A 22,482-nucleotide genomic window follows, 5' to 3' on the forward strand; every position below is an offset into this window, starting at 1 on the left:
GGGTTTTTTTCAATGTTTTCTTTATGCTTATACGAAACTCAACACCAATTAATACAGCTTTAAAATTAAAAAAAAACGAATTCCATTATACAGGGAATTGTTCACGAGATTTCCCAACTTCCAGCTTACAGCCGATCTAATCCCTCAGAACTGCTTCGTGCAGTCGCTGCCGTGTCATCATATGCGCTCATAACTCTTACGAGATGCGGCGACGCTTAGCACAGGAACAGGTTTTCTTCGCCATCTAACCTACAGCATCCATGGTCCCGGTTTTCTAGCGGGCGACACGTAGACAGATAAAACAGATACTTCCATGGGCCATCGTGGGGACCGTACCATAGGGTGAGAGAGCGAGATAGAGTCATCGTGAAGGCATGTTTCTAGTGTCTAGGAGGGAAAAAAGTGTGCCAACTAGCAGCTGAGAAGGTGTGCATACCTTTTTTGCTTGATGGGAAAGCCACACTCATTCTTCCGGAGAGTGCTATCTTTACTTCGGGAAAGATGCCGCCATCTTGTCCACACTCGACACTAATCGCTCGGGCCACTTGTGGAGGGGGAGAGGGGGAATTGTGAGCTGAGCTGAACACTTCAAACTTCTTGCCACGCTGCTTTGCATTTTGGAAAGTGTGTCAGAAAAACGCTGCCCGAGAGGAGCAGGCGAAAAAGGTAGAAAGGGCTAAGTCGACGTTTCGGGGTTCTCGAGCACGAACTGCTGCATACAAAACAACACACACACGATTCTGCTCAATCCAACGACAACTCAAAGGGCTGTCATCGATGGCTTCCGCAACAAGACAAGACAATGCTTCTTCGATGGTTCTGACGATGCTTTCGATCGAACGAACTAAAATGCATCGGAATTGGAATGGGCCATATAGTGCAGGAGAGGGCGTCTAGTCCTTCCCAGACTACAAAGGCAGACGAAACGTGTCAACTGCTCAGCAACAACAAAAAACTAGCAGCGCTCCCAGGGCATTGAACGTCCAGACGCTCGTCCTGGCGCACGATGATGTCGCCTGCGCTCATTTAACTTTCCGACCACGTGCCTGCTGGTTGCTTTCCTCTTTTCTGCGGTGTGTGTTCGGTTGCAGTTTTTGCGCCGTTTGTTTTTGCAACGAAAAAGGGCATCGATGACGACCCCCGGTACAGTGTGGGGAATAGAGGAGAGTAAAGTAACGTGTAGGATGTCAGAGCAGCAGCAAGACGGTGCCGTTAGCGATGATTAACGTAACTGTTCTTCAACCTGTTCTGCGCTCTGGTCGTTTGCTGTTGTGAGTCAACCTCCCCGGGAGACACCATCTTCTAAGCGAAAGACATGTCTTTTACCGTCCATCTTCCCCTGGTTCTTGCGATGGTGACTCATCGGCGTTGTTGTGGTGGCCAAAATAGACGCATTAACCGAATTTCACGCACCGATTTGAGCATTTTGATGATGATGCATGCGGCGTGCAACTGCTCCGTGCAAAACAAAAACCCATTTGATGCATCTCTGTGTGCATCAAACTCAAAGGGTCGATGGGCCGCCCTGTCTGTTTGACTGTGTTGACATGGTTTCGTTTGTGTGTGTGTGTATGTGTGTTCGTACCTTCGTGCAGATTTTTTTTGCCCCCCATTTTGTTGGGCCTATCGTAGTTTAAAACCCTTCCTCGACCCTTCTTTTGCCCGCGCGCGTGTGTGTGTGGGTTCATAAATTCTGTTTTTTCTCCCACTTTGGGGAGAGCTCCCCCAAAGCCACCCTATTCTGAAATGGAGCAGCGTGCGGTGGATCGCGTGTTACAACCCGATATAAGATGGCTCCTCCATACCGAAAGTGCGCCCTGAAATAGCGCCTATATGAACCCGAGGGGGGATAGACGGTTGGGGATAATTTAAAAGTGCGCCCTCGGTAGAACGCGAAACCAAGCCGACAGGGCCGATGTGGGCCATCACACCAGTGAGGGTGGGGAGACGATGATGAGAGGCACTCGTTTGGCCAATATCAAAATGGGCGACAGGGCTTCACGTTCCACCGTGAGGGATGGATGGAGGGAAAAGACTGGCAGAACAGCGCGAGTTTGATGTGCTGTGGGAAGCGGAAGGAGCGAAGCGGGCAACTACAAAATGGGTCTAATTTTACTGTGCTGCTGCTGCTGTTACTCCCCTCTTCCGATGGCGCAGACATTACTTTGTGGAGTGTAGTTGTTGGTGGAAGGGCGCGAACGCGGGACGCTTTATAAATGATGATGATGGTGGTGACCGGTCATTTACCCTTTTTTGAAATTACATGTTCGCCCTGTTAGTGGCAAAGGGTGCTCCGGTTTTAGTGGTTCTGGAAGAGAACAGAATAAGGGTTACAAAATATACCAAAAAAAGGTGTAAATTGATTTAGCGTGTTAATTAAATCTTTGCATAGAATGCCCTATCCTTTTTGTATTAAAAAGGTATAACAGTTACCTTCATAAGTGGGGCAAACGTGCCAATGGTTGATGAAGAGCACTAAAATACTCTCTTGACGCTAAATTTAGCGATATTAAGTTATGAATCCTAAAGGGACATATTCTCTAGCTGTTTCCAAGTTGTTTTAAACTAACTTGTAACTAGTTTTAGGAGAGCTAGTCCAAAATCCTTTGAGTTGAAAACATAGTATTTTCCATTTTTTCGCTAATCATTGCCCTTATAGATTTTCATTCATTGGTTGTAGCTATAATTCCAACATACATGGGGCCCTTTCCGTTGTAAGCTCGTAGGCTGAAATTTCAGCCTGTCAGCTGTTTTCATTGTATAGCAGGTTTCGAGCAGCTATCTAAGTGAGTATAATATACAGGTGAGCTTATCCCAAGGTGTATCTATTTAGAAAGTTGATTTTTTTCACTTCTGCTTCTGAACGAAGATTTTAAGAGTGTTTTGAGTATTCGTCAAGCCTCAAGAAAGCTTGTTGAACAAAAGTTTTCACCCATCCTGTCAAAATGTGATATTCAAATTTGGTTTTAAAAAACATACTATGAGACCACCTCGACTACATACACTTTGATTCTGGATTCCACCACGCGTGATCTCTTTAATGCACATTGGGGTAAATGTAAACAACAGCGTGTTTTCGAGCAGGTACTCGAATCTAATTCTAGCTTTGAGGCTAGAATAATCTAGACTGAAAATTGCAGGCTAGTTTTATGTGTGGTTTTGTATGGAGTGTTTACATGATTTCAGCCTCGAACTGTCAAACTCCAAACAAAAAAATGACTAGAATCGTGAAGGGCCCCATACATGGTTTATTTATGTATGAATTCATCACGATATTTTTGCTCGCCGCTACAAGCGAAAGCCACGCCATTTTAATATGTATTTTGTAATATGTTTTATTTATATTAATAAAAACAAAAGCCTAAGAAACACTTAGACCTACAATGAAAACAAGATAATATAAATTGACAAATCGTGCCTTTTTTAAATAATGCTTTTGCAATCAATAACGAAATTGATAAAAATAAATTACAAATAAATCAACTTTATTAAAAAAAAAAATTGGCAAATCTTTTTGTTTTCTAACACTTATAAATAAAATAACTATATTCCCACCAATACAAACTGCCCCACCATTAGTAAATGGTAATCTATTGCAAAACCATTCGCGCAACTTCATTCATTCTTTCTTTCCACAAAGCTTTGTCTTTTCGTGTTGTTGTCCCCATGCACGGACACCTTCCTGTCCTAGCACACGCGGCCTAAGGTAGATAATGGACAAATCTAACTACGGCCTAACAGTAGGAACAAAAGTGCATGGTAACAACAATGCAAGCATGTTGTGGCGGGGCACACACATGCTGCGAACGTGTCATCCCACCAAGCCCCCCTGTGAGTTGCCTGGAGGGGTACTGGTGGAAAGCTGGAAGCTTTAAAAGAGATTAAATGAAGCCTGGCACCGATTGTGCAAGTCCGTGTGTGTGTGTGTACGAGGTTGTGATTCAAACGGAACTGACTAACTGACTAACTGAGTAGTAGTTGTAATAGGAGAGAGGGGGGAATCATGTAAATTCTATTGTACCTTGGTTCATCGTACGCCAAAGAATCGTGCTTAGAAGGCTAACCAAACACTAAGAAGATGGTAACGGTAGGGTTAGGTGGTTAGAAGAAAGACAAGAGTCGTGCATATGTGTGTTTGTAGTTAAACTCTCCGTTGAATGCGGATATTTAGCTTTACTTTGTCCGCAGCACACGTGGACCGGTGTAACGAAGAGAAAAACACAATGTTCTGTACCGTTAAACATTGAACAGAAATAAAAGTAGAGTAAAAAAAGGGGATAATAGTAGCTACTTTTCAAGTAGCACGTCCTTGGACTTAATCCATCTAGTCGAGGGCTCACAGAATGTAATAACGTCAGAATCGCTTTATGCTGCAAGTTGGAAAGGTTCTTAGTATTAACACACAGTTTAAGAGTGAAGCAGCAAACGGTTCCTACAAAGAAACCTTTTGTATTGTTGTGTCTATAAAAAACTGTAACAATCGGGAAGTAGATGAGAGAAGCAGGCATATGTTACAGCATACTATGCGATCCAGACACTTGGATACCATTATCAGCTGCCAGAGAATGAACTGACCATGAACAGGGACATGACCTGTTGTGAAAATCATCCCGATAAAATGCTGACTGCTACCTCAAAACACCCTTCAAAAAGGTTGACCATACATGTCAAGTTTTGGATAAGCTCTTTTTTCTCGATCGAATCCATCGTGATTTCTGTGCGTAACTTCGTGCACAAAGTTCGCATATGCTTTTTGTCTGCCGCACAATATAAAACGTGTTTCGCATTGATAAAACAGCATCCAAGCGACATCATCGGTTATTCTTATCTCACTCGTCGGCACTGCTGTTTTACCAAAACCCCCTTTTCCAAATTGCTTGCTGTTTTGGTATGTTTTGGGTGGAAAGTTTGCGGGAGAAAGAAAATAAAAATCGATCGAAATTATTAGCTCGTCGCAGACAAAAGCAAAAACCAAAAAAAAAGAAAGAATAAAGCTACAGATACTGGTGCAAACGGTGAAGTGTTTGTTTTTAACGCAGTACGCAGTATCTCTCCACAAATTTATTGACCCCGGTATGCTTCGGGCCAGAGTCAGTGTATTATCCTGCTCTCGGTCCCAACGGACAGCCCGTTGACAGAATTGTGTCAGTCGGAAAGCTTTGTTTTTTTCCACCGGAAAATCGCACACGGGAAAAATCGATTTTGCGGTGCAAGAGAGAGAGAGAGAGAGAGAGACAGACAGCGAAAGCAATTTTTGGTTGAACCGTAACTCCTCATCTATAGTTTCGACGGGTCCTCTTCGTTAGATATGACGCCCCTGAGCGTGCGGATGATCATCTACTGCGGATGGGAAACGAGAACGCACCATTTTTAGAATGAGGGGACGTGTCCCGATGGTCAGCAGCGGTTTTAGTGGTGGTAGTAAATTTATTGCTGCTTTTATTCATGAGTGCTGCTGCAGTGCTCTACTCTCCACTGGTCAGTTGGCGCCTTTTGGAGCCGAGTGTGGGAAAGAAGGTCTCGAGCAAACTTTGCCGCTCATCGAATGCATTGCTGCCAAAGTGCATCTTCCAATGTGTACAAGCTGGTACTCGGGTGGGTGTTGCAATCTTCCAACTGTGGTGTATCGGCATCTAGAGACTTTTTTGTTGATTGTTGATGGAACACAGTTTAAAAAGATCGTGTCGATGCAAAGAGTGGAGCAGTTGAGTCGTCCGAGTCGTGGCAATGGGTTGTGACGTGGCCCGTTAGAACCACCACGTCTTGTGCGGTTCGTGTTTGTCCAACCGTAGCATAACGGAATCGACATCAATTGACATTAAGTTGTTAGGTGTGATGGTGGTGTGGATACTAACCGGAGAAGCAAAGGGCAGAACCAGACGGACGACGCTCGGGCTAGCGGCAAGTTAGAGTGTGTGCGTTAGTGCTTTAATTAAATTCTCCCTCTCCCGCCGCGCTGTTTAACTGGTTTTGGAAGCCATGAACGTTACTTTATTTCCACCCCGATCGCTTGTTATATCACATACTTGGAAGAAATAGAAACCTACGATATATCTAGTTGCTGGTGTGTATCTGTGTGTTCTATGAGCAGTTTTATGTTGAAAGCTCCCCATGAAAATAAAAACAAGCTGTAAAAAAGTATATTCATGTGCTTATTACTGTTATGAATATTATTGCTAAACTTCCATTGAAACTTCTTCTCCAAAACGGCGATGAAAAGACCTTTCACACTACTTTCTTCTCCTGTCCTGCAGCTCAAACGCTAAGACCTTTGTTGGTTGTAATTTCATTCTTCTCCTCTCGGGTTTTATTTGGCCAAATTCTGCACTCTTGGAGTTAATTGCATGTGAAAATATTTACCCTGCCTTGAAGGCCGCCGACATGGAAAGAATATGCAAATCCAGCGCCTTCAAACTTCATTTGTAGCGTCCTCTGCTGCCCAGCCCAACCGTCTACTACCCAGTGCCTCAACCCAGTTTTTCGGTTGAGCGAAATCAAGCGCCTGCACACCAAGAGTTTCACCTCCATCTTGACACGAAGGCATTGCGTTCCGTTTCGAAGCTAGCGCCAGAAAGCGCAAGTGAGAAAAACGCGGCAACGACGATCATCTCACAACGATGGTGCATCCCATCCATTCACAACCTCCACTCCCAATAACACCCCTCACTTTATCCGATGGCAAACGTTGCATTTAGCTTTAATTATAAATTCACCCGTTTCCGGTGCTCCAATTTTGCCCAGCACAAAACCGAAGTCTTTTGTGTGCCAAAGTGAGCATAACGAACGTAAATAATATTAGCGAAGCCGTCGACTCTCGGCAGGAAGGTCCGGTGGGCCGCAATGGTTGGAAAATTTACTTCTCACCTTCTTCTTCGCTACCTTTCCTTGGAGCGTGTCTGGAAAACTCGCTCGTCATGCGCAACGATAAGGTTTTGCAACAAACGCAAACAAAGGCCGGGATAGATAGGTCGTTTGCGCGATCGTGTGATATGGCTGGTGTGGATGTGGGTGGTCGTTGATGGTAGATCGAACCAGCTGCCCAGATTGTAATGCCACCTAAGAATGCGCGTTTGATTCATCGTCAAGGCGTATGCAAACTTGCCCTGTATGAAGGAGAAGATGTTGGTGCCACGGTTCGTTGGCTGTAATTGAATGCAAAGCTCAATTACCGCCAGGCACACGGAAAGCGAGAAAAGGAAGCGCTTTTTAGGGAGGAATGAAAAAAAAGAACTGCACTGGCAATATGGGTAGAGGAAACGTAAAGGTATTTTTACTTCGGTGTGTTTGTTAGGCAAATTATAAGATTCCAGCAGTGGGCATTTCCGAGCGCGTGAGATATGTTGTATTTTTGGGGGGAGGGGTTGGACGCCCACCGTCGTCCAACGTGATGTAATGGAAAATTGGCAATAGTTGTGCATTGGAGCACGGCGGAAAGAGGATGATCGGTGGTGTTATGTGCGCTCAAACAAAACACTCAACCTGTAGTTTACAAGCGTAGTGGACAGAGGAAAGAAGATTGAATTGTTTATTGATTATGTTGTACCTATTGTAACACTTAATTTGACTGACATAAGAGTTAGATATGCTGCAGAAGTGGAGAAAACGTTGGCGTTCCCTGTATAATTGTGTTGATACTTACACAGACTCCAAAACTTCCTTTAATATCTTCGGAAAAAAGCCTTTATGGCCATACATTTCGGGTATTGAACTCATACCGCCTGTCTACTTGGACATTTAGACGCTGCGCTTTACCAATGCAGCTAAGAGACTCACGCGTGAGGCGGTGCGAATTAAGCAATATAAGCATGGACGTTAACGATACGATCTCCAAAAAAGACAACAACTACAATGGCATAAAGGCGACTCAAAGGGCTCTACATTGTTGCTTGAGTAAAAAATCTACCGGGCTGTTGTCTTTTTGTCCGGGAATTCGCCTTACGATCCGCTTTCGTGGTACCATTTTTTATGGTAACAGACTCACGAAACTTGTAGCACCGGTGAGAACCAACCTTCTCCCGCCTACAGCTCCCTTCTCATTAGCGCATTTTGATAGCCGTTTGTTTCTTGATCGAGCATCGCGTTGAGTCATACCCTGTAATGGATCATATGGCGCAATTCCGTCGGCGCAAGCCGCATGGGTAAAGTCTGTTGCTCTCGTTGGTCGTTGGTATTTAGTCGACGATCTAAGACAGAGGCCACCGAGAGGTGTATCTGTAGGTGGTGCTCTCGACAGTGTAACGCTGCGTTGCGAACGGCTCGGCATCAAGCCGGCAAGGTTGTAGTTTGTGGAGCTGTACAGCAAAAAAAAAAGAAACAGAAAGCAACTTTACGGCTCTCCACGACTACGCGGTGATGAGGAGAGGGGTTAAGTTCGCCAACGGAAATCGTCGGAGCCAAAAGCAACCCGCACTGGTTGACCTTGGGCATAAAGCTCAGAAGTGCTCGTTGTGCCAACTTACTAGGGGTGGAGAGCATTACGGCCTTTTGCTGGTCCATCAGTTGCGGTGATCTTCTGTTGGTAATTTCCCGTCTTTTTTTCTACCCTCAAAACGCTTCTGCCCTCCAATGGTGAAGGCTCATTCAGCTAATCGTTTATGTTGCAGAGCGAACCTTCCATGCGAACATTAGGAGCAACAAATTGACGGTGCGCGGTTGCATTAAATTGCTGGGTAAGTGTGTGCCGTGGCCGTGCGCTATATTTGCATGTCGTGCTGGGTGGCACATAAATTTTCCGAAATTAATCCCAAATGAGCTGTTGATGTGTTGTGGTCGTCTTATGGATTAGTCGCTTAGCAAATTTGAGCGAATGAATAATTGATTCATAGCGCAACCTCTAACGTAAGCTCAAGAAAGTGACGGCTAGGGAAGGTAGGTTGGTGTGGTACTGTATTTAATTGTCCCTTTACCACACACTCACCTGAAGGTCAGCCTGTGGAGTGCTTTGGTTTCCTTAGTGTATGTCCAGAGCACGATTTCCATTTCAAATTTGGAAACTTTCTCCAATAACGTCACTCTGGACCTTGTCCCTTTCACTGTAAGATGTTCATTTGCATTTTGAGCGGGCACCCTCTGTGTTGTTTGTTTGGTCTAACGCAGCATAAATAACCCAAATGCCGCAGCTACCTTAGTAAGAGGTAGGCGGGAATGAAGATAATCCAAAACACAAGGACCCACAGGGACGGGATTTTCGTCCCTTTGTTGTCGGTAATCCTTTTTGAAATCAGTTGGTACTTTGAGTTGCACTGAGGAGGTACATAATTTGATGTACAACATGTGATGATCATAAGATGATTCATAAACCTCTGTTCGGGTGTACGAGATCGCTCACGTACACTTTCATACCGCTGCTTAGCATAAAAGAGGTTTCCTGTCCTTCTCGCCAGCAAGGAAGCATGTTCAATGTTGATCACATGTTTGGGCCCTGGCCGTGGCGGGTAAAACCCGCACGCACATGTTTACACACAGACCGACCCGCCGACATGTTTGAGAGTGTGTTTACGTGAAGGAAGAAGCTTCGGGACCTAAAGTGTGTTGTGGTAGATAATGAACAAGCACCCGATCTCTGCGTGGGTCCCGGCGTACTCTCTCTCACACTGTTGCATGCCTGCGGGGAAGATAATGAACTTTAAAATTTCATTGTTTAACCCCACAAAAAGTAGCTCTGTTTAACTCGGGTTTTTTTCTTGCTTCACCTTCGTCCAAACTCCGGCAGGCTGGTTAGTGTGGACAGCCCGTTAATCTAAACAAATCGTCTAATTTTAATAGCTCCGGGATGGGTCCGAAATCCGAGCCCTTTTTCGGATGCGTATTTAACACAAACAAATGGTGCTTAATTTCAAGCTTACATTAACCGACCATTGCGTGTTTGGAGTGCTTGTATTATGCCTTCTGGGTCAATGTTGGCCTGCCCTGATGATTGAAGAAGATAACATTTTAATTTACAATAAAATAGATTAAACAGTGACAGAATTAAAACCGACGCTTGTGGAAAAGCAAATTTTCTCCAAACCTACAAAAGACGTAAGTAACGTAAGCCGTCCGATGAATGGATCGATTTTCACATTTGCCGCAGTAATCTCCCAAATGTTTGCATGCCATTCCGTTTATATATGCCATCAATATTGCAAACCCCATACAAACCGCGTGACGTCAACGTGTTAGCTGATTGTGTTCGTGCGTTTGTGTGCACTTCTCGGTATCGATTTGTGTCACACAGTAGCTGTCTAAATTTGTTTCATCAAATATTTTCTACCAGTTTTTTGTTGTTGTTATTGTTGTCGACGACCATTCACCATGGTATGGTACACGCACGTACGAGGCGGCGTTCCAACACGATTAGCAAACACAACGACAAGAGTGATAAAAGCCCCTGTCAATCAGATCGATGAGGCTCCAGCAGGGGAAATCCTTGAGGCTTATCAAACACGGGAAGGATCATCCCATCGGTTTTCGGTTGAGTGGGAGTTTCCGGTGTCAACGGAAAGCGATCTTTGTACATAAATGGCCCGGATTAATCGTGTTTTAAAAGTGGTGTGTTTTGTATGCCTCAATCCTGATAAGCTGACCTTGAAGACATTGTTTTGTTGGGAGTATTGGAGAGTAATCTACCTATGTTATCCCGGATGTTAAGGAGACAAGGTTAGCCTATATGGCCTACATATTTCTCAGCCTCAGTCATAGACATTGATTGATTTTTACAATAAAATCCTTGTTGTTTCTCAGATAGGAGAATCCCATCATTGAACGGTACTTATCGCTCTTATCAATGCTATTACGATTTATTTCAATGGGGTAGTGCATTAAGATAGCTAAAACACACAATCCATTTAAGCCTCTATTCCAAGAAAAAAGTCCTATCTCGTCACTCAGAGTTGGAAAAGTAATAAGCATTAGAAGAATTATCGCTGCATTCCGTGTACCAATTTGTAAATAGAAGTTCCTGTTTCGCTTTAGTGTGTTTGTAAGACCACACTGCACTGTGTGTGCGTTGTAAACCTTTCAAACATTTGCCAGTTAATTGCTTTGCGGTCGCCTAAGCACACACAGTGGAACAGTGTAAGAGCCTATACGGTCCAAATAATCATCTGCAGGGGAGTGTATTTCTTTCGACCTTCTTATCAGCACTTGTATTCGATTGTTTGCCATTCTGTTGTTCAGACGCTCAAGATTTGTTCCCTGGCGTAATGAGACGACCCATTCGAATGCCTAGAAAGTGTAGAAAACACCTTTCCAGCTTTGGATCTTGCGGAAGTGTTAAGCGAAAACGCCAGGCAAATTGGCCCTCATCAGTCGCGCTACACCGTTTTTCTTGTCTTCTTCTATGTGTGGCCACTTTTGCTCGTAGTGTGGAACCGCTCCCCGTAGCTGATCGGAACAGTAGAGTCTGTGGATGCTAAGTAAACCTCTGCACGGCACCTGTATGTGGAAGAAGTGCAGAGCGTGAACGCTCCAAGGTTTAATTTTCCCGTGTAATAAAGCTGAAAATCGGATCCTATTTGCGTGGTCGTAAGGCAGGAGGGAAAGACTACCTCCAAGCAGGAGGGAGGAGTCGGTGTCGAATCTCCATGATTCCGTCCACGGTGCGTAAATTGCGATGATGATGCGTTTATCAGCAATTTCCTGTATCTGTGCCGTTTGGAGTGGAGAAGTAGGGGAGTACACTAACACACACACACACACAAACTGTCAGATGGGTCTATCGGTGCCAGTCGTGACACATAGAGGGTCGTCACTTTTTTCGAGACGGTGTAATGCGAGGTCATTGCGGCCTGACGGCTTAGAGAGAGAGTGAGCATACACACACCTTCGGGATGTTTTGGATTTGGAGCAGTTGGACGGCGGCCCTTTGGTAGTGCTTGCCATCTTTTGCAGCAGCTGTTTAATCTGATCAGTAGCTCCAGAGCGTCGCTCGTGTCGCTGCAGAAGAGCTAGAAGCTAATAAAAATAGGAACAGCCGAGAGTAGGGGGAGAGTAATCAATGAAGCAATCATTTCATTCCACTGTCTAGCGGAGCGTGTTAAAGATGTGTCGTTGCGCGTAGTTCAACAAATCGCTCTACTTCGTGTTACTGTTCACCTCGAATGGTAACGGCGGCACTTGAGTGGTTCCAGTGGGAGCGACTAGGAAACCGGAGGCGAAAGATTCTTCTTCGCTTGGACGGTTCCGAACTCCCACTCGACCGGCACTTTGCATTACTATGAGTTGGTAAGACCGGGGAAGTGTGAGGCTGATTAAATTTACACAAACCCTGAAGAATGCGCGGCATGTGGTAAATATGTGGATGCAAATATGTACACGGTGCGTCCTCTCGCTCAACAATCCATAGGGAAATCTCTGGACGAGATAGTGAAAAATGTGTAGATAAGATTTTCATGGTAATGGGTAAGAGATTTTGCTAGCTGGACAACACCAACGGAAAACAGATTCCACTCTGCTGGGATGAAAGCGCAAATGGGCAAGAAATTGGGGTAGTACTTCCCTGTGCACTACGCCTTCCGATCGTGGGAAGATATTCGAAACCGTCACAATCTGGAGCTGAGAAAGTGGAACTAACTTGAAGGTGAAGTTGAATTGTCTTTGAACACCCGAGTTCGGTCGGCTGACCTAAAATACACGGGGTCCCCCTTCTCATTATCGTCTCTGTTGTAGGGCGGCTCTTTTTTCGATTGGTTAGGCACTAGCTGGTGGTGGTCGACATTAACGTCGACGCTGAATTGCTGAGTGGAAAGTTGTCGCTGCTACCTACCACCGTGTGCTGTGTCGTTTGTTGCATTTGCAATTCGTGTGAACTTTACGGCTACCGTTCAAAACCCGATGTCGTCGTCGTCGTCGTGACAAATCAAGACCCTGGTGGTGGTGAAGTGTTGAAATGAGTAGATTGGTAGCAAACTGAATGGATTTTGTTGTTTTGACAACAAGTGCTTGTAGTTGTTACATGACTGTGTCTAGTTTATTGAATTGGAATTTTGGACACCTTTATAGACTCTCGGGTTTCTGATATGTTTGCATTTATTGAATTGAAAACAAATGTTGTCGTTGCAATATTCCTTTTGCATGATACTGCGTGAGAACGACAATTGAACAAAATCGATATAGCTTAGTTTGCAGTTCTATGTTTACATACAATTTCAATCAAACATCATCCGCCATTTCTAGCAATGAATTCATAATGTTTCTTTTCGTTTTCTTTTTTTAGGCTTGAACCCATTGGACAAGGTGTGTATGATTGCGAAAACTGACAAAGTATTCTCTATGAGATTCTGGGATGCATCATGGTAAAGTCCATAAACAAAATCCTCTTTCAAGCATCGTCACTCTCGCGAATTTCTCTTCGTCATCATTAGCAGCAGAGTAGATGCATTTCGCGCCTTCGTCATCAAGCGCCGCGCGATTTCGTCATCTAGCGGGGCACCATTTCCAAACTGGTCGTGGTGGGAATTTGCATTTTGGTGAAGCAGAAAAGCGCAAAACACCGGCCACGACTAACCAAACCGACGCCCGCGAGGTTGTAACGTGAGCTCTTCTCCCCGTTTGACTTCACCCAGCTCGCCACACAAGCTTAACCGCCAACTTCTGGTTCTGGTTTTCGTATTTTTCGTGTGTTGGTTGTTGGTGAAACCTTGCAAGCGATTACCTAAGCGGGCGAAATGCAGTGTGCGCCAAAGCTGCTGGTGTGCAGTGATATACTATCCGCACACGAGAGGTCACTAGGTCAGAGCGCTGAGGGCTTTGGAGTTCCCGACGGTGCTGAGGTTTCAGTTTAAACCCAATTTCCCAAGCTGATACCGGAGGAGATTATAGTAAGAGCTTTGCTGGAAATCGTACCCTGCTGTGGAAATAAGTTGTAGAGATTGAAATAGGAATACTCCTAGCAGAGGAACCATTCCTAGTGATAAAACTTTTTTTGGACATTCGGACGATATGCTCTCCTTGGGAATTGTGTGGAATGATAACTTCGTTAGAATGTGAGTAATGTCCAGTGATATTGCATTGATTCCTTCATATCACGCTATGTGGATTGCTTGTTGAATGTTGCCATCATTCATCACCACTCACCGCTTCTTTTTCTTCTTCTTCATGGGCAGCAGTACGATACCATATCCGGTTGCCTTTTCCCCTCATTACCGTGATTAGCATAGAAACGGGACGGCGGGAAAGAAGAATAATAATCAGCATTTGTGCGTGTCTTTTGACGGACGTTGTGTCGTCGATGTCCAGCGACTGTCATCAGCGCGGGCACATGGGGGAACCCACGTTTCACCATATCTCGCACGCAGAGAGAAGCCCAGAACCGCGATATCGGTTGGTGGCGGTGGCGCTGTCGGTAGCTTATCGTCCAGGAGACAACAGGGCGCGCTGATTGCCGCCGCATCTAGTTTCCTCCGCGTTGAGAGTAGCTAGAAAAAAGAAAAAGACCTGCTGCTTGTGTGTTGATTGTTGGCATATTTCAACCAGATAACCGAGAGCCGCTTGGGCCTGGTGTGATAGTTAACTTGGCGATGGTGTACCGCCTCGCATGTAAACAGGTGTCCGCGTGTGCCCACAGAATGGCATATACCAGCGACGATGGTTCGTACGAGAATAGATGCAAGATATACTCTGTCCCATGTTGTTTTGTTGCTGGTGGGTATCGTTAATGAAAGACAACAGCCCACGACAACTCAAGGGAATGATGGTACTTTGTTACAGCGCGATCTGTGTGCGTTGTTGTTGTGTCCAGTGCGCTGGAGAGATAGGGTCGTACGATGTTTTTTCCCAATTATTTTCTATCTATTGTGCACGGCTAGCGCTAGATGGGGCCGGAAATTCACTTTCTAAACAACCACGACAACACACACACACACATACAGGTCGATTAGAAAGTCACGATTTTTAGACCCAGGTGCAGAAGAAGATTGGACATTGAAGGGTTTTTTCCTTCTTCTTCTTTTTGCTCCAGAAACAGGGAGAGTGAGTCGTTCAGTGTGAGGTGGCCCTTTTCCGTACGGTGATGGTGCGCCAGAGAAGACCCCAGATCGCCAGTCAGCAGTCATCGCCATCAATATTGAATGAGAAGTTAACGGATAGCCGTGAGGAGTGGCGAAGTTTTAGGCGTGAAAGTGGCATGAGGGATGGTCGCGCTGGTAATGATGGTCCTGTGTGTCACGTTAGCGGTCCCGGCAGCGTGCTCTGAATGATTGATGAGAGACGGTGTGGTGTTGGGGCCGGTGGCTTCTAGCCTTAGCTACACAGTGGTGATTTTGATGTTCGCCTACGACTGGTACAGTAACTGGCTGACAGTTAGCAGTGCCGAGATATTCATCTTTCTGATATTCGTTTGCATTCGGAGCTCACACGAATCGAACTAACAGACAGAGGATAGAAGCTTCTTCTACCGTGTTGTGTGCTACCTGATGGTTATAATGTAGTGAGCATATTTTTAGGATTCATACACTCCCCGAGTTGCGTGCCTGGTCTCTGAAGCCGCAAGATAGGAAATTGAATCCCTCAACAAGGATCAATAAATAATGTGCTCTTTTGGAGAATCGATCGCGACTGGAGTCGGGTCCTCGCTGTGCTAGGCATATATTGAATGTCAAAGGAGAGGATGTGTTGTTGATGAATATTGATAATCTAAAACCAGTGCTCCCTGGGCCCGGTGGTTGTGTGCGTGTGTGTCAGTGCCCCGGCCCTAGTAATCAGTTTGATGTATGCTCCAATGAATAGGAAAAAAGGGGGCGAAAACATGCATTAATTAATATTTTAGCTTTCCCTTTCTACACCTCTAGTGCCTGGCGGCTCTGGATGGATCCGGTGCGAAAGGACGGAAAGGATGTTCTTCACACTTGAGCTAATAGAAGGGTTGGAAAATGCGTTAAACAGCTCGTTGTTAATGGATTTTTATGGTACTTTTATTGACGATTGGCGACTACTGACAAGCCTTGTGAAGCAATCCGACATTCTGGGCGAGGTTGCAAAATATTGTGAAATATTTTCAACTGCCTAATGCATGGCTCAACACAGATGATCCTATGATGTATCTGTCCTCAGAACTCAGATTATGCTCATAAAACAGTACCATTCCGTAATGCTTTGTTATGGTACGCAGGCTCGCAGCAAACTGCTGCCGCATATATTAGTCGTTAAATGATCAACTTGGCACAGTGGACGAACGTTTGGAACAAATGGCGCGGAAACACTCGGCAGGAACTCTAACAACAATCCCCGAGGCGGCGAAAGGTGAGGTTTTTAGCTGATGCCAAAATGACCCACTTTAGGCAAAAGAGAACGTCACAGGCGGCAGCGTCGTTGTGGTTCCTGCCATCGTCATTTCGTGGTTTGGCACTTTCACCTCCCGTGCGTTGTTTGTTGTTGCAAGCGCGCACTTGAGGAAAAGAAAGAAATGAAATAAACAACTCCAATGGCATTTGGATGGGGCGGGATGGGACGAAAAGCTTTTTTTTTTGGCACGCAGAGGAAGCACGGCCGGAAGGTGGTTTGTTCGATGCTCTATATACGGTGGCGCCTTAACCGCGTCTTTTACTGGCAAAGTTTTGCCAGGGTTGATTGGTTGGGATGGCCTTGGAAAAGAACTGCTGTGAAGGCGAACTGCAAAGAATTGTATTTTATTTGAAATGAAGATATTTCAACTGAAGATTTTATTGTTCTTATCAGTTAATGAGTTATTTATACCAGCAGTAAATGAGCTTTTTCATAACAAAGCTGAAATATAATATGCATTGAAATATAACTCTTATCTCTCATTAACGCATCTTCTTGATCGATCTTGTGGAAAACAGTTGTGCGTTCAGTTATCATTGTAACCCCGTATGTAACCTATTCACTCAATCAACGATTTTATTGAACCTCAAATGGCTCCGCTCGCTGCGTTTTAATCATTAGCGTTATCAGCCTTCGTTGCCTTCGGGCAGAGTACTCATCAAGTGCATAAAAGTCATAGCACGCCAACGGCGGAACCATTCCTACACAGGAAGCATTCTATCAATCTTGAAAGCTGACTCAATATTCCATTGCCGGTGCACTTCAGATGTTGTCGGAAATGGGGGAGAGGGAAGCAGAAAAACAAAACCTATCAAAAGCCCATCGAACACGCACTGTCTTGGAGCATAAAGTCAAAGTGGAAGTGAAAAAAGTGCATCGGGGACAAACAATCTGAGGTTTGTTGCGTTGGTTGGCTTTTGCTCTGTGGTTTTTACACCGTTTGCTGGTCGGTGAAAGGTAATAAAGTTATTGATTTAATTTCCCTTTCCGCCGCAGCGCCTCAAGGCCATCCGGGAGACTGTTATTGTTGCAGAGAAAAGTAAAACGGGGCTGAGGAACTTGGAAAAGCAAAGAAAGAAACATGGAATAACCTACATTTTGTGTCGTTAAATGATGGGAAGAGATGAAGTAAAGCTCCTCGATAACGTTCAGTTTTAACTTCTGTTTGTTAACTCTTTGACAAGGACTTCAAACCCCAACCATGAACTTTTGAAGCAAATCATAGTTTTTAACCAAACAAATCGGTCAAGTGTGGTCAACTCCTTTGCCCAGCCTAATTGGATGGTGATTTCTGTTCCGTTTTTTTTCTTTCTAATTACCTTTAAACGTTTTGCTGCCATCGATCAGTGCAACACGCGAAACAGTGTTCGCCTATCGTGCATCCCTTACGGCACTACAACGGTGATTATCGCTTCACCTACTAATTAGAAGGAATTCGATATAATTAAACCACACACACACAAACAGCTCCGTGGGTGGGTGGAATACCTTGTCTTGCGGCGGTTACTTCTGCTCAATTAAAACACCGCCCGTTCAAAACCCATTTTCGATTGCAAATGGGAATGGAACAGTGAAACCAAAACAGGGAAATCATTATTTATGCGACGATTGTGTAGCGTTACCGTTCCCTTTCGGTATTGAACGGATTTTTAAATTTTAAATACACATTTTTCCCTTCAAATCAGGGTTCGGCAAGGTTCACCTATTTGGTCAATTAACCTTCTGGCAGGTACCTTTCAAACAGATCTAAAAGTGAGCTTTGCTACATGGAGGAATTAAATGTTGTATTCAAAATTGAATAAAAATTCTCTCTTAAAGTATGTGTGCTCTAAATATTATTAATTAATCTGTTGTGTTTCGTCTGATTCATACATCAAAAACTGGGAGTTCAAGAAGATATTATCAGAAAAAATAGTTGATTTTCCACGCTCATGTGTAAAAATTATAAAACATGCTGCAAACATTGAATAGAGAGTAGACACGAATCTAGATTGACGTTTTTATTCCCCTTTAATCTAGATGATACGTTCCCGGGTATCCCGTGGTACAGTTGTCAACTCGAAATCTCTATAACATGCCCGTCATGAGTTCAAGCCTACAAAATGGACCGTCGCCCCCAAGCAAGAACTGAGACTATCCGGATGCGTGGTTATATGAATTAAGTCTCGAAAGCCTGTATAGGCAGGCCGGCATGTAGGGCGTTACGCCAAATAGAAGAAGAAGAATAGCATTATATGCTGATTTAGGCTTTGGATATTTTTCGACATTATTCACAAAATCAAGTGGAATGCACATAATTATATAAAGTAATGAAATGTTTTAATAACATTCAGCGAGAAGTATGGACAATGCAAAAAGAATAAAATAAAAAAAACATAGAAAATAAAACTTCGTTCAGCAAGGTCTCACTCCTCTTTTAATCCGATCTGGCCGCCTTGATGAATAGTTAACCAAGCCCTGTCGCAAGCAATACAATAGAAGTAATTGCAACCCGTGTGTCATATGGGTAAAATGACGAATTTATTTGCTTTGTAATTTTTAACATTATTTTTGTTACTCACATTTACACTGCACTTCAAAGATGTGTTGGAAAACAAACGGCTGAACAAATACGGTCTTATCATTTGTGAATGAAATCGTCACTGGCTCGCACCGTCAGTCAGTCGCAGTTTGATAACGCACAGTTCGTTTGAAGAAGACACTCGTTGGCGAGAGTTGATAATAGCTACGGGATTGGTTCAATATGGTGTGTTTAGCTTCGCAACGTGACACACTCCATTAATTGGTAGGAGTGAAATGGCTATGAATCATCAAAAATACTTTCCGGGGACTTTTCCCTTTCGTAGTGTTAATTTTTAATGTAATTTGTAGGTCGTTTTCTTCGTTTTTTGTTGCCGCAACGAAATCAAGAGACAACTCCCGCATTCGAAATACTTGTTAATTGCTAAATATTTATGATTCACACGTCCCAGGCGCTGTGCAGTCTTTTATGCTTACAACATTGCCTCTTCCGCGTGCATTAGCATGTGCCGCTTATCCACCGTCTGGCGCGCACTCAGCATCGAACTAATTGGCCAAGAACGATGCATGGCACTGCAGATGAAACTATTTTCTCATCAACCGTACACACACACATGGGAAAGAAAAGACACACACTCTCAAACGTATTGCAGCTGTCACAACAGCGCGGCAGATGGGCGAACATGTTTGGGTTTTTGCTGCTGTTTTATTATTTTTGTTTCTCCTCATTGCTCTGGGTGTTGTTGGGTTATGTGTTAGCTTGCTACATTGCATCCGCGCCTATGATGAAACGACCATTTCAAGTTCCTTCCCATCGCTCTCACTCTCTCTGTGTGTGGATATGGTGAGTCCCATCGATGCAGGAGATGATCACTAGCCTGGCAGGGGAGCTAACCAATTGGGATAAGGGGTAGGAAAAAACACACACACACACCATGTTTATGTTTTGCTTTCAAGACGGACTCAACGGACGGGAAGAATACGGACAGCAGCATGCTGCTCATATATGTGATAAAATATCGCTTAAAACCCGCACCAGTAAACGGAAAGAAAGGCAAACGGATGAGACAGAGAAGTAATGGGCCCGGCGGCACAATACGCTCACTCTGCTCGGCGTAATGGGAAATGTGGACGGCTCTACATCACACAGTTTGGTGGACCCAAATCAATTTCCCAAAACCCCCTCCGGGGAGGGGGGGGGGGGGGGTTGCAGTTTGTTTTGACTTTGGTGGTAGAGTTTATTTCCGATCAGTATCCGGGCGGATGGCGTTGCTCTCAACCTCAACTGCGGCTTGATCGTACGAAATAAGTGTACCATTGTGGTGTGGAAGAGGATGAAGGGTGATGAATTAATTTTTCTACATTTTCATACCACAGCCCTGTGTGTGCCCTTTTCATACAAAGGAGTAGGTTATTTTGAGTCAGACATGGTGGAACTCTAAATTCAACCAGTCGCGTGTTTGCATCTCGCAGGCACGCGCTCCAATTGCGCAAAGCGAAGAAGTGGAAATGCATGACGGCAGGGGCATACTTAAAGAGAGTGCATCTCGGGTGTTAGATTTCTTGTTGGACAGGGAGCGGACGATGATTGTGACATATGACTTACTGATGCTGGTGCGGTGAGTGCGCAGCCAAAGCAAAGCAGGTTGCGTAGTCTTTGGGAGAGTTAGAAGAGCATTGAATGCAAAGGCGCGTGAGTCATACAAAAACGAGGAAATAGAGTTTGGGAAGAACATCCTTCCCGCTGGGATGAGGGAAGATATTGCCACCAGAAAGTCATCATTTCCCGCAGGGAATGACGCATTGCATTGATGATTTTTGTCTTTGATTTCTAAACGTTGCCTCCGGAGTCGCGGTGTTAGCAGCAAAACAAGCAAAATGTAACACAAAACTACCAAGGGAGAAGAGCGTGATTTGCATCCATTTTCAACCACGGTTGGTAACGGTTCCCCTCATGTAGAACTGCTTGCCCATTATCACCTGAACGAATGGCGTTCGTGTCTGTGGTGCCCTCAACCTGAACCGCACAACCATTTGCCCATGACAGTTGGGGAAGTAACGGTGTCTCTCTTCCTTTCTTTCTTGCTGCTGTGGGCCCGTTGATAGAAGACAGCTCCCGTTTTGGAGGTGCAAAATCCAAGCAGCGAAGCAGAACCGTGTTTAGCTCTGTTTGGGGCGAGGGAAAAAAACCCCGAAAGCGATTCATGTGAGCCACCACCGGCTCATAATCATACAAAAAAGCGTGACCAGAGAGAGATCTGAGCGAGACGTGAGTCATGGCGAGACACCGCAGAGGGAAGCCAACATTGCGTAGTGAAACCTCAAAACCACTGCCTCCTTTACTCGGGGGAGAAATAAATTGAAAACGTGTGTAAAATTACCTTTTTTTGTTGAGGCGCTTCATCTTCAGTGATGGAGAAATTAGCCAAGGGAAATGAGCGTACTAAGCAGTTCTTTTTTCATTGGTGCTATAGGATTTTCGCTTTAGAGTAGATTGGAGAAAATAATTTGCTTTTAATTGTAACGAGCATGAGCTCGCAACCGGGTCCTACATTGACGGGCGGGAATTTCAGGGTTCAGGCGCTCTTACATCAACATCAAAATGTTCTACACTAGATTTATTGGACGAGTTAATTGTAGTAACTTCACCTTAAATATGTAAATCCAATCTCAACAACACAATACTAATTTCCATTTCTTCTGCTTGGTTACTCTCTTTTTTGTTGTACTCCAAAAAGGTTCTAGAGTCTGAATACGCCAACCCATTCCTCGCCACCATCATCGTTCCCACCGACAACCGACAGAGGGTGCTGTACTGTCGTGCTCTTCTTCCATCCAAGCCGTATTACTGTCACTGCCTCACAAACCAACGAAACCAAAGTGGCCAAGCTACGGCCATCTGCCATCACATACACACTTTGCCAATCTTCCTGAAACGCTGGACATCATCACACGGCGTAAGGAGTAGTAGGATCGGTGCATCGAAAACACGTCACCGACTGACCGGTCGCCTGTATTCGCACCCCATTTGCCATTAGTGTCGTATCGTCAGGCCCCCCCGCAGCATCACAAAACTTCCCCCCATCGTCATTATGGCGACCACGATCGCTTCCAGAAGCGGGCGGTTGCTCGCCCTGCTGCTCATACTGCCCGGTGCGTTCGTAGCGGTAGCACAAGCGGAACCGATACTGAAGATCCGCACGACTGAGTTTACCCGGTTTAACGAAGCTGTCGAAATGCAAAGCTCAACGTCGTACAATGCGCGCGGCATGGCACCGCTGTACGAGATCACCAATCGCGTCATCGATCTGTTCGTCGACGAGAATCCTATCCCGGACGGTAAGTTGCGTGTGGACTGTACTGTGACGAATTGATGCTTACCCTTTTCTCCAACCATCATTTTGTAGGCTACATTACCGTGAAGGAAGGCGCGATCGCACCCGGACCGAACGTTTCGGACAACAATTGGGGCCCGCTGCTGAAGCAGTACTGGGCGATCCTGCTGGTGGCGGCCCTGTGCATCATCATGATCGCGCTAATGCCCATCATGGGACTGTGTCTGTGCTGCTGCCGGTGTTTCGGTGGCTGCGGCGGACGATCGCAACCGTTCGACAAGAAACACGACACCTGCCGGCGGGCCATTTTGGGCTTCCTGCTGATCTGCTCCACCTCGGCTTTGGTGTGAGTGTTCGCCCCCCCCAC

General features: G+C 45.0%; 1 protein-coding gene across 7 annotated transcripts in view; it reads left to right on the plus strand.

Moving 5' to 3' along the window:
- Nucleotides 1–22,482, plus strand: part of LOC120949424 (prominin-like protein) — a 45,005-nt gene that overhangs the window by 7,277 nt on the left and 15,246 nt on the right. For 5 of the 7 annotated variants that reach the window (XR_007452016.1, XM_040366714.2, XM_040366720.2 and 2 more), the window contains exons 2-4: nt 13,196–13,215; nt 21,519–22,119; nt 22,188–22,461. Coding sequence is in view for 6 of the 7 variants with exons in the window: in XM_040366714.2 (XP_040222648.2) it covers nt 21,873–22,119; nt 22,188–22,461 (521 nt within the window). In the remaining variant the exon portion in view is untranslated. Of the gene's footprint in view, nt 1–13,195; nt 13,216–13,251; nt 13,275–21,518; nt 22,120–22,187; nt 22,462–22,482 lie in introns of those variants that run through there. The other 2 variants (XM_040366716.2, XM_040366717.2) reach the window with 2 other exon arrangements.

The sequence above is a fragment of the Anopheles coluzzii genome, chromosome 2, assembly GCF_943734685.1.
Source record: "Anopheles coluzzii chromosome 2, AcolN3, whole genome shotgun sequence".
Taxonomy (NCBI): domain Eukaryota; kingdom Metazoa; phylum Arthropoda; class Insecta; order Diptera; family Culicidae; genus Anopheles; species Anopheles coluzzii.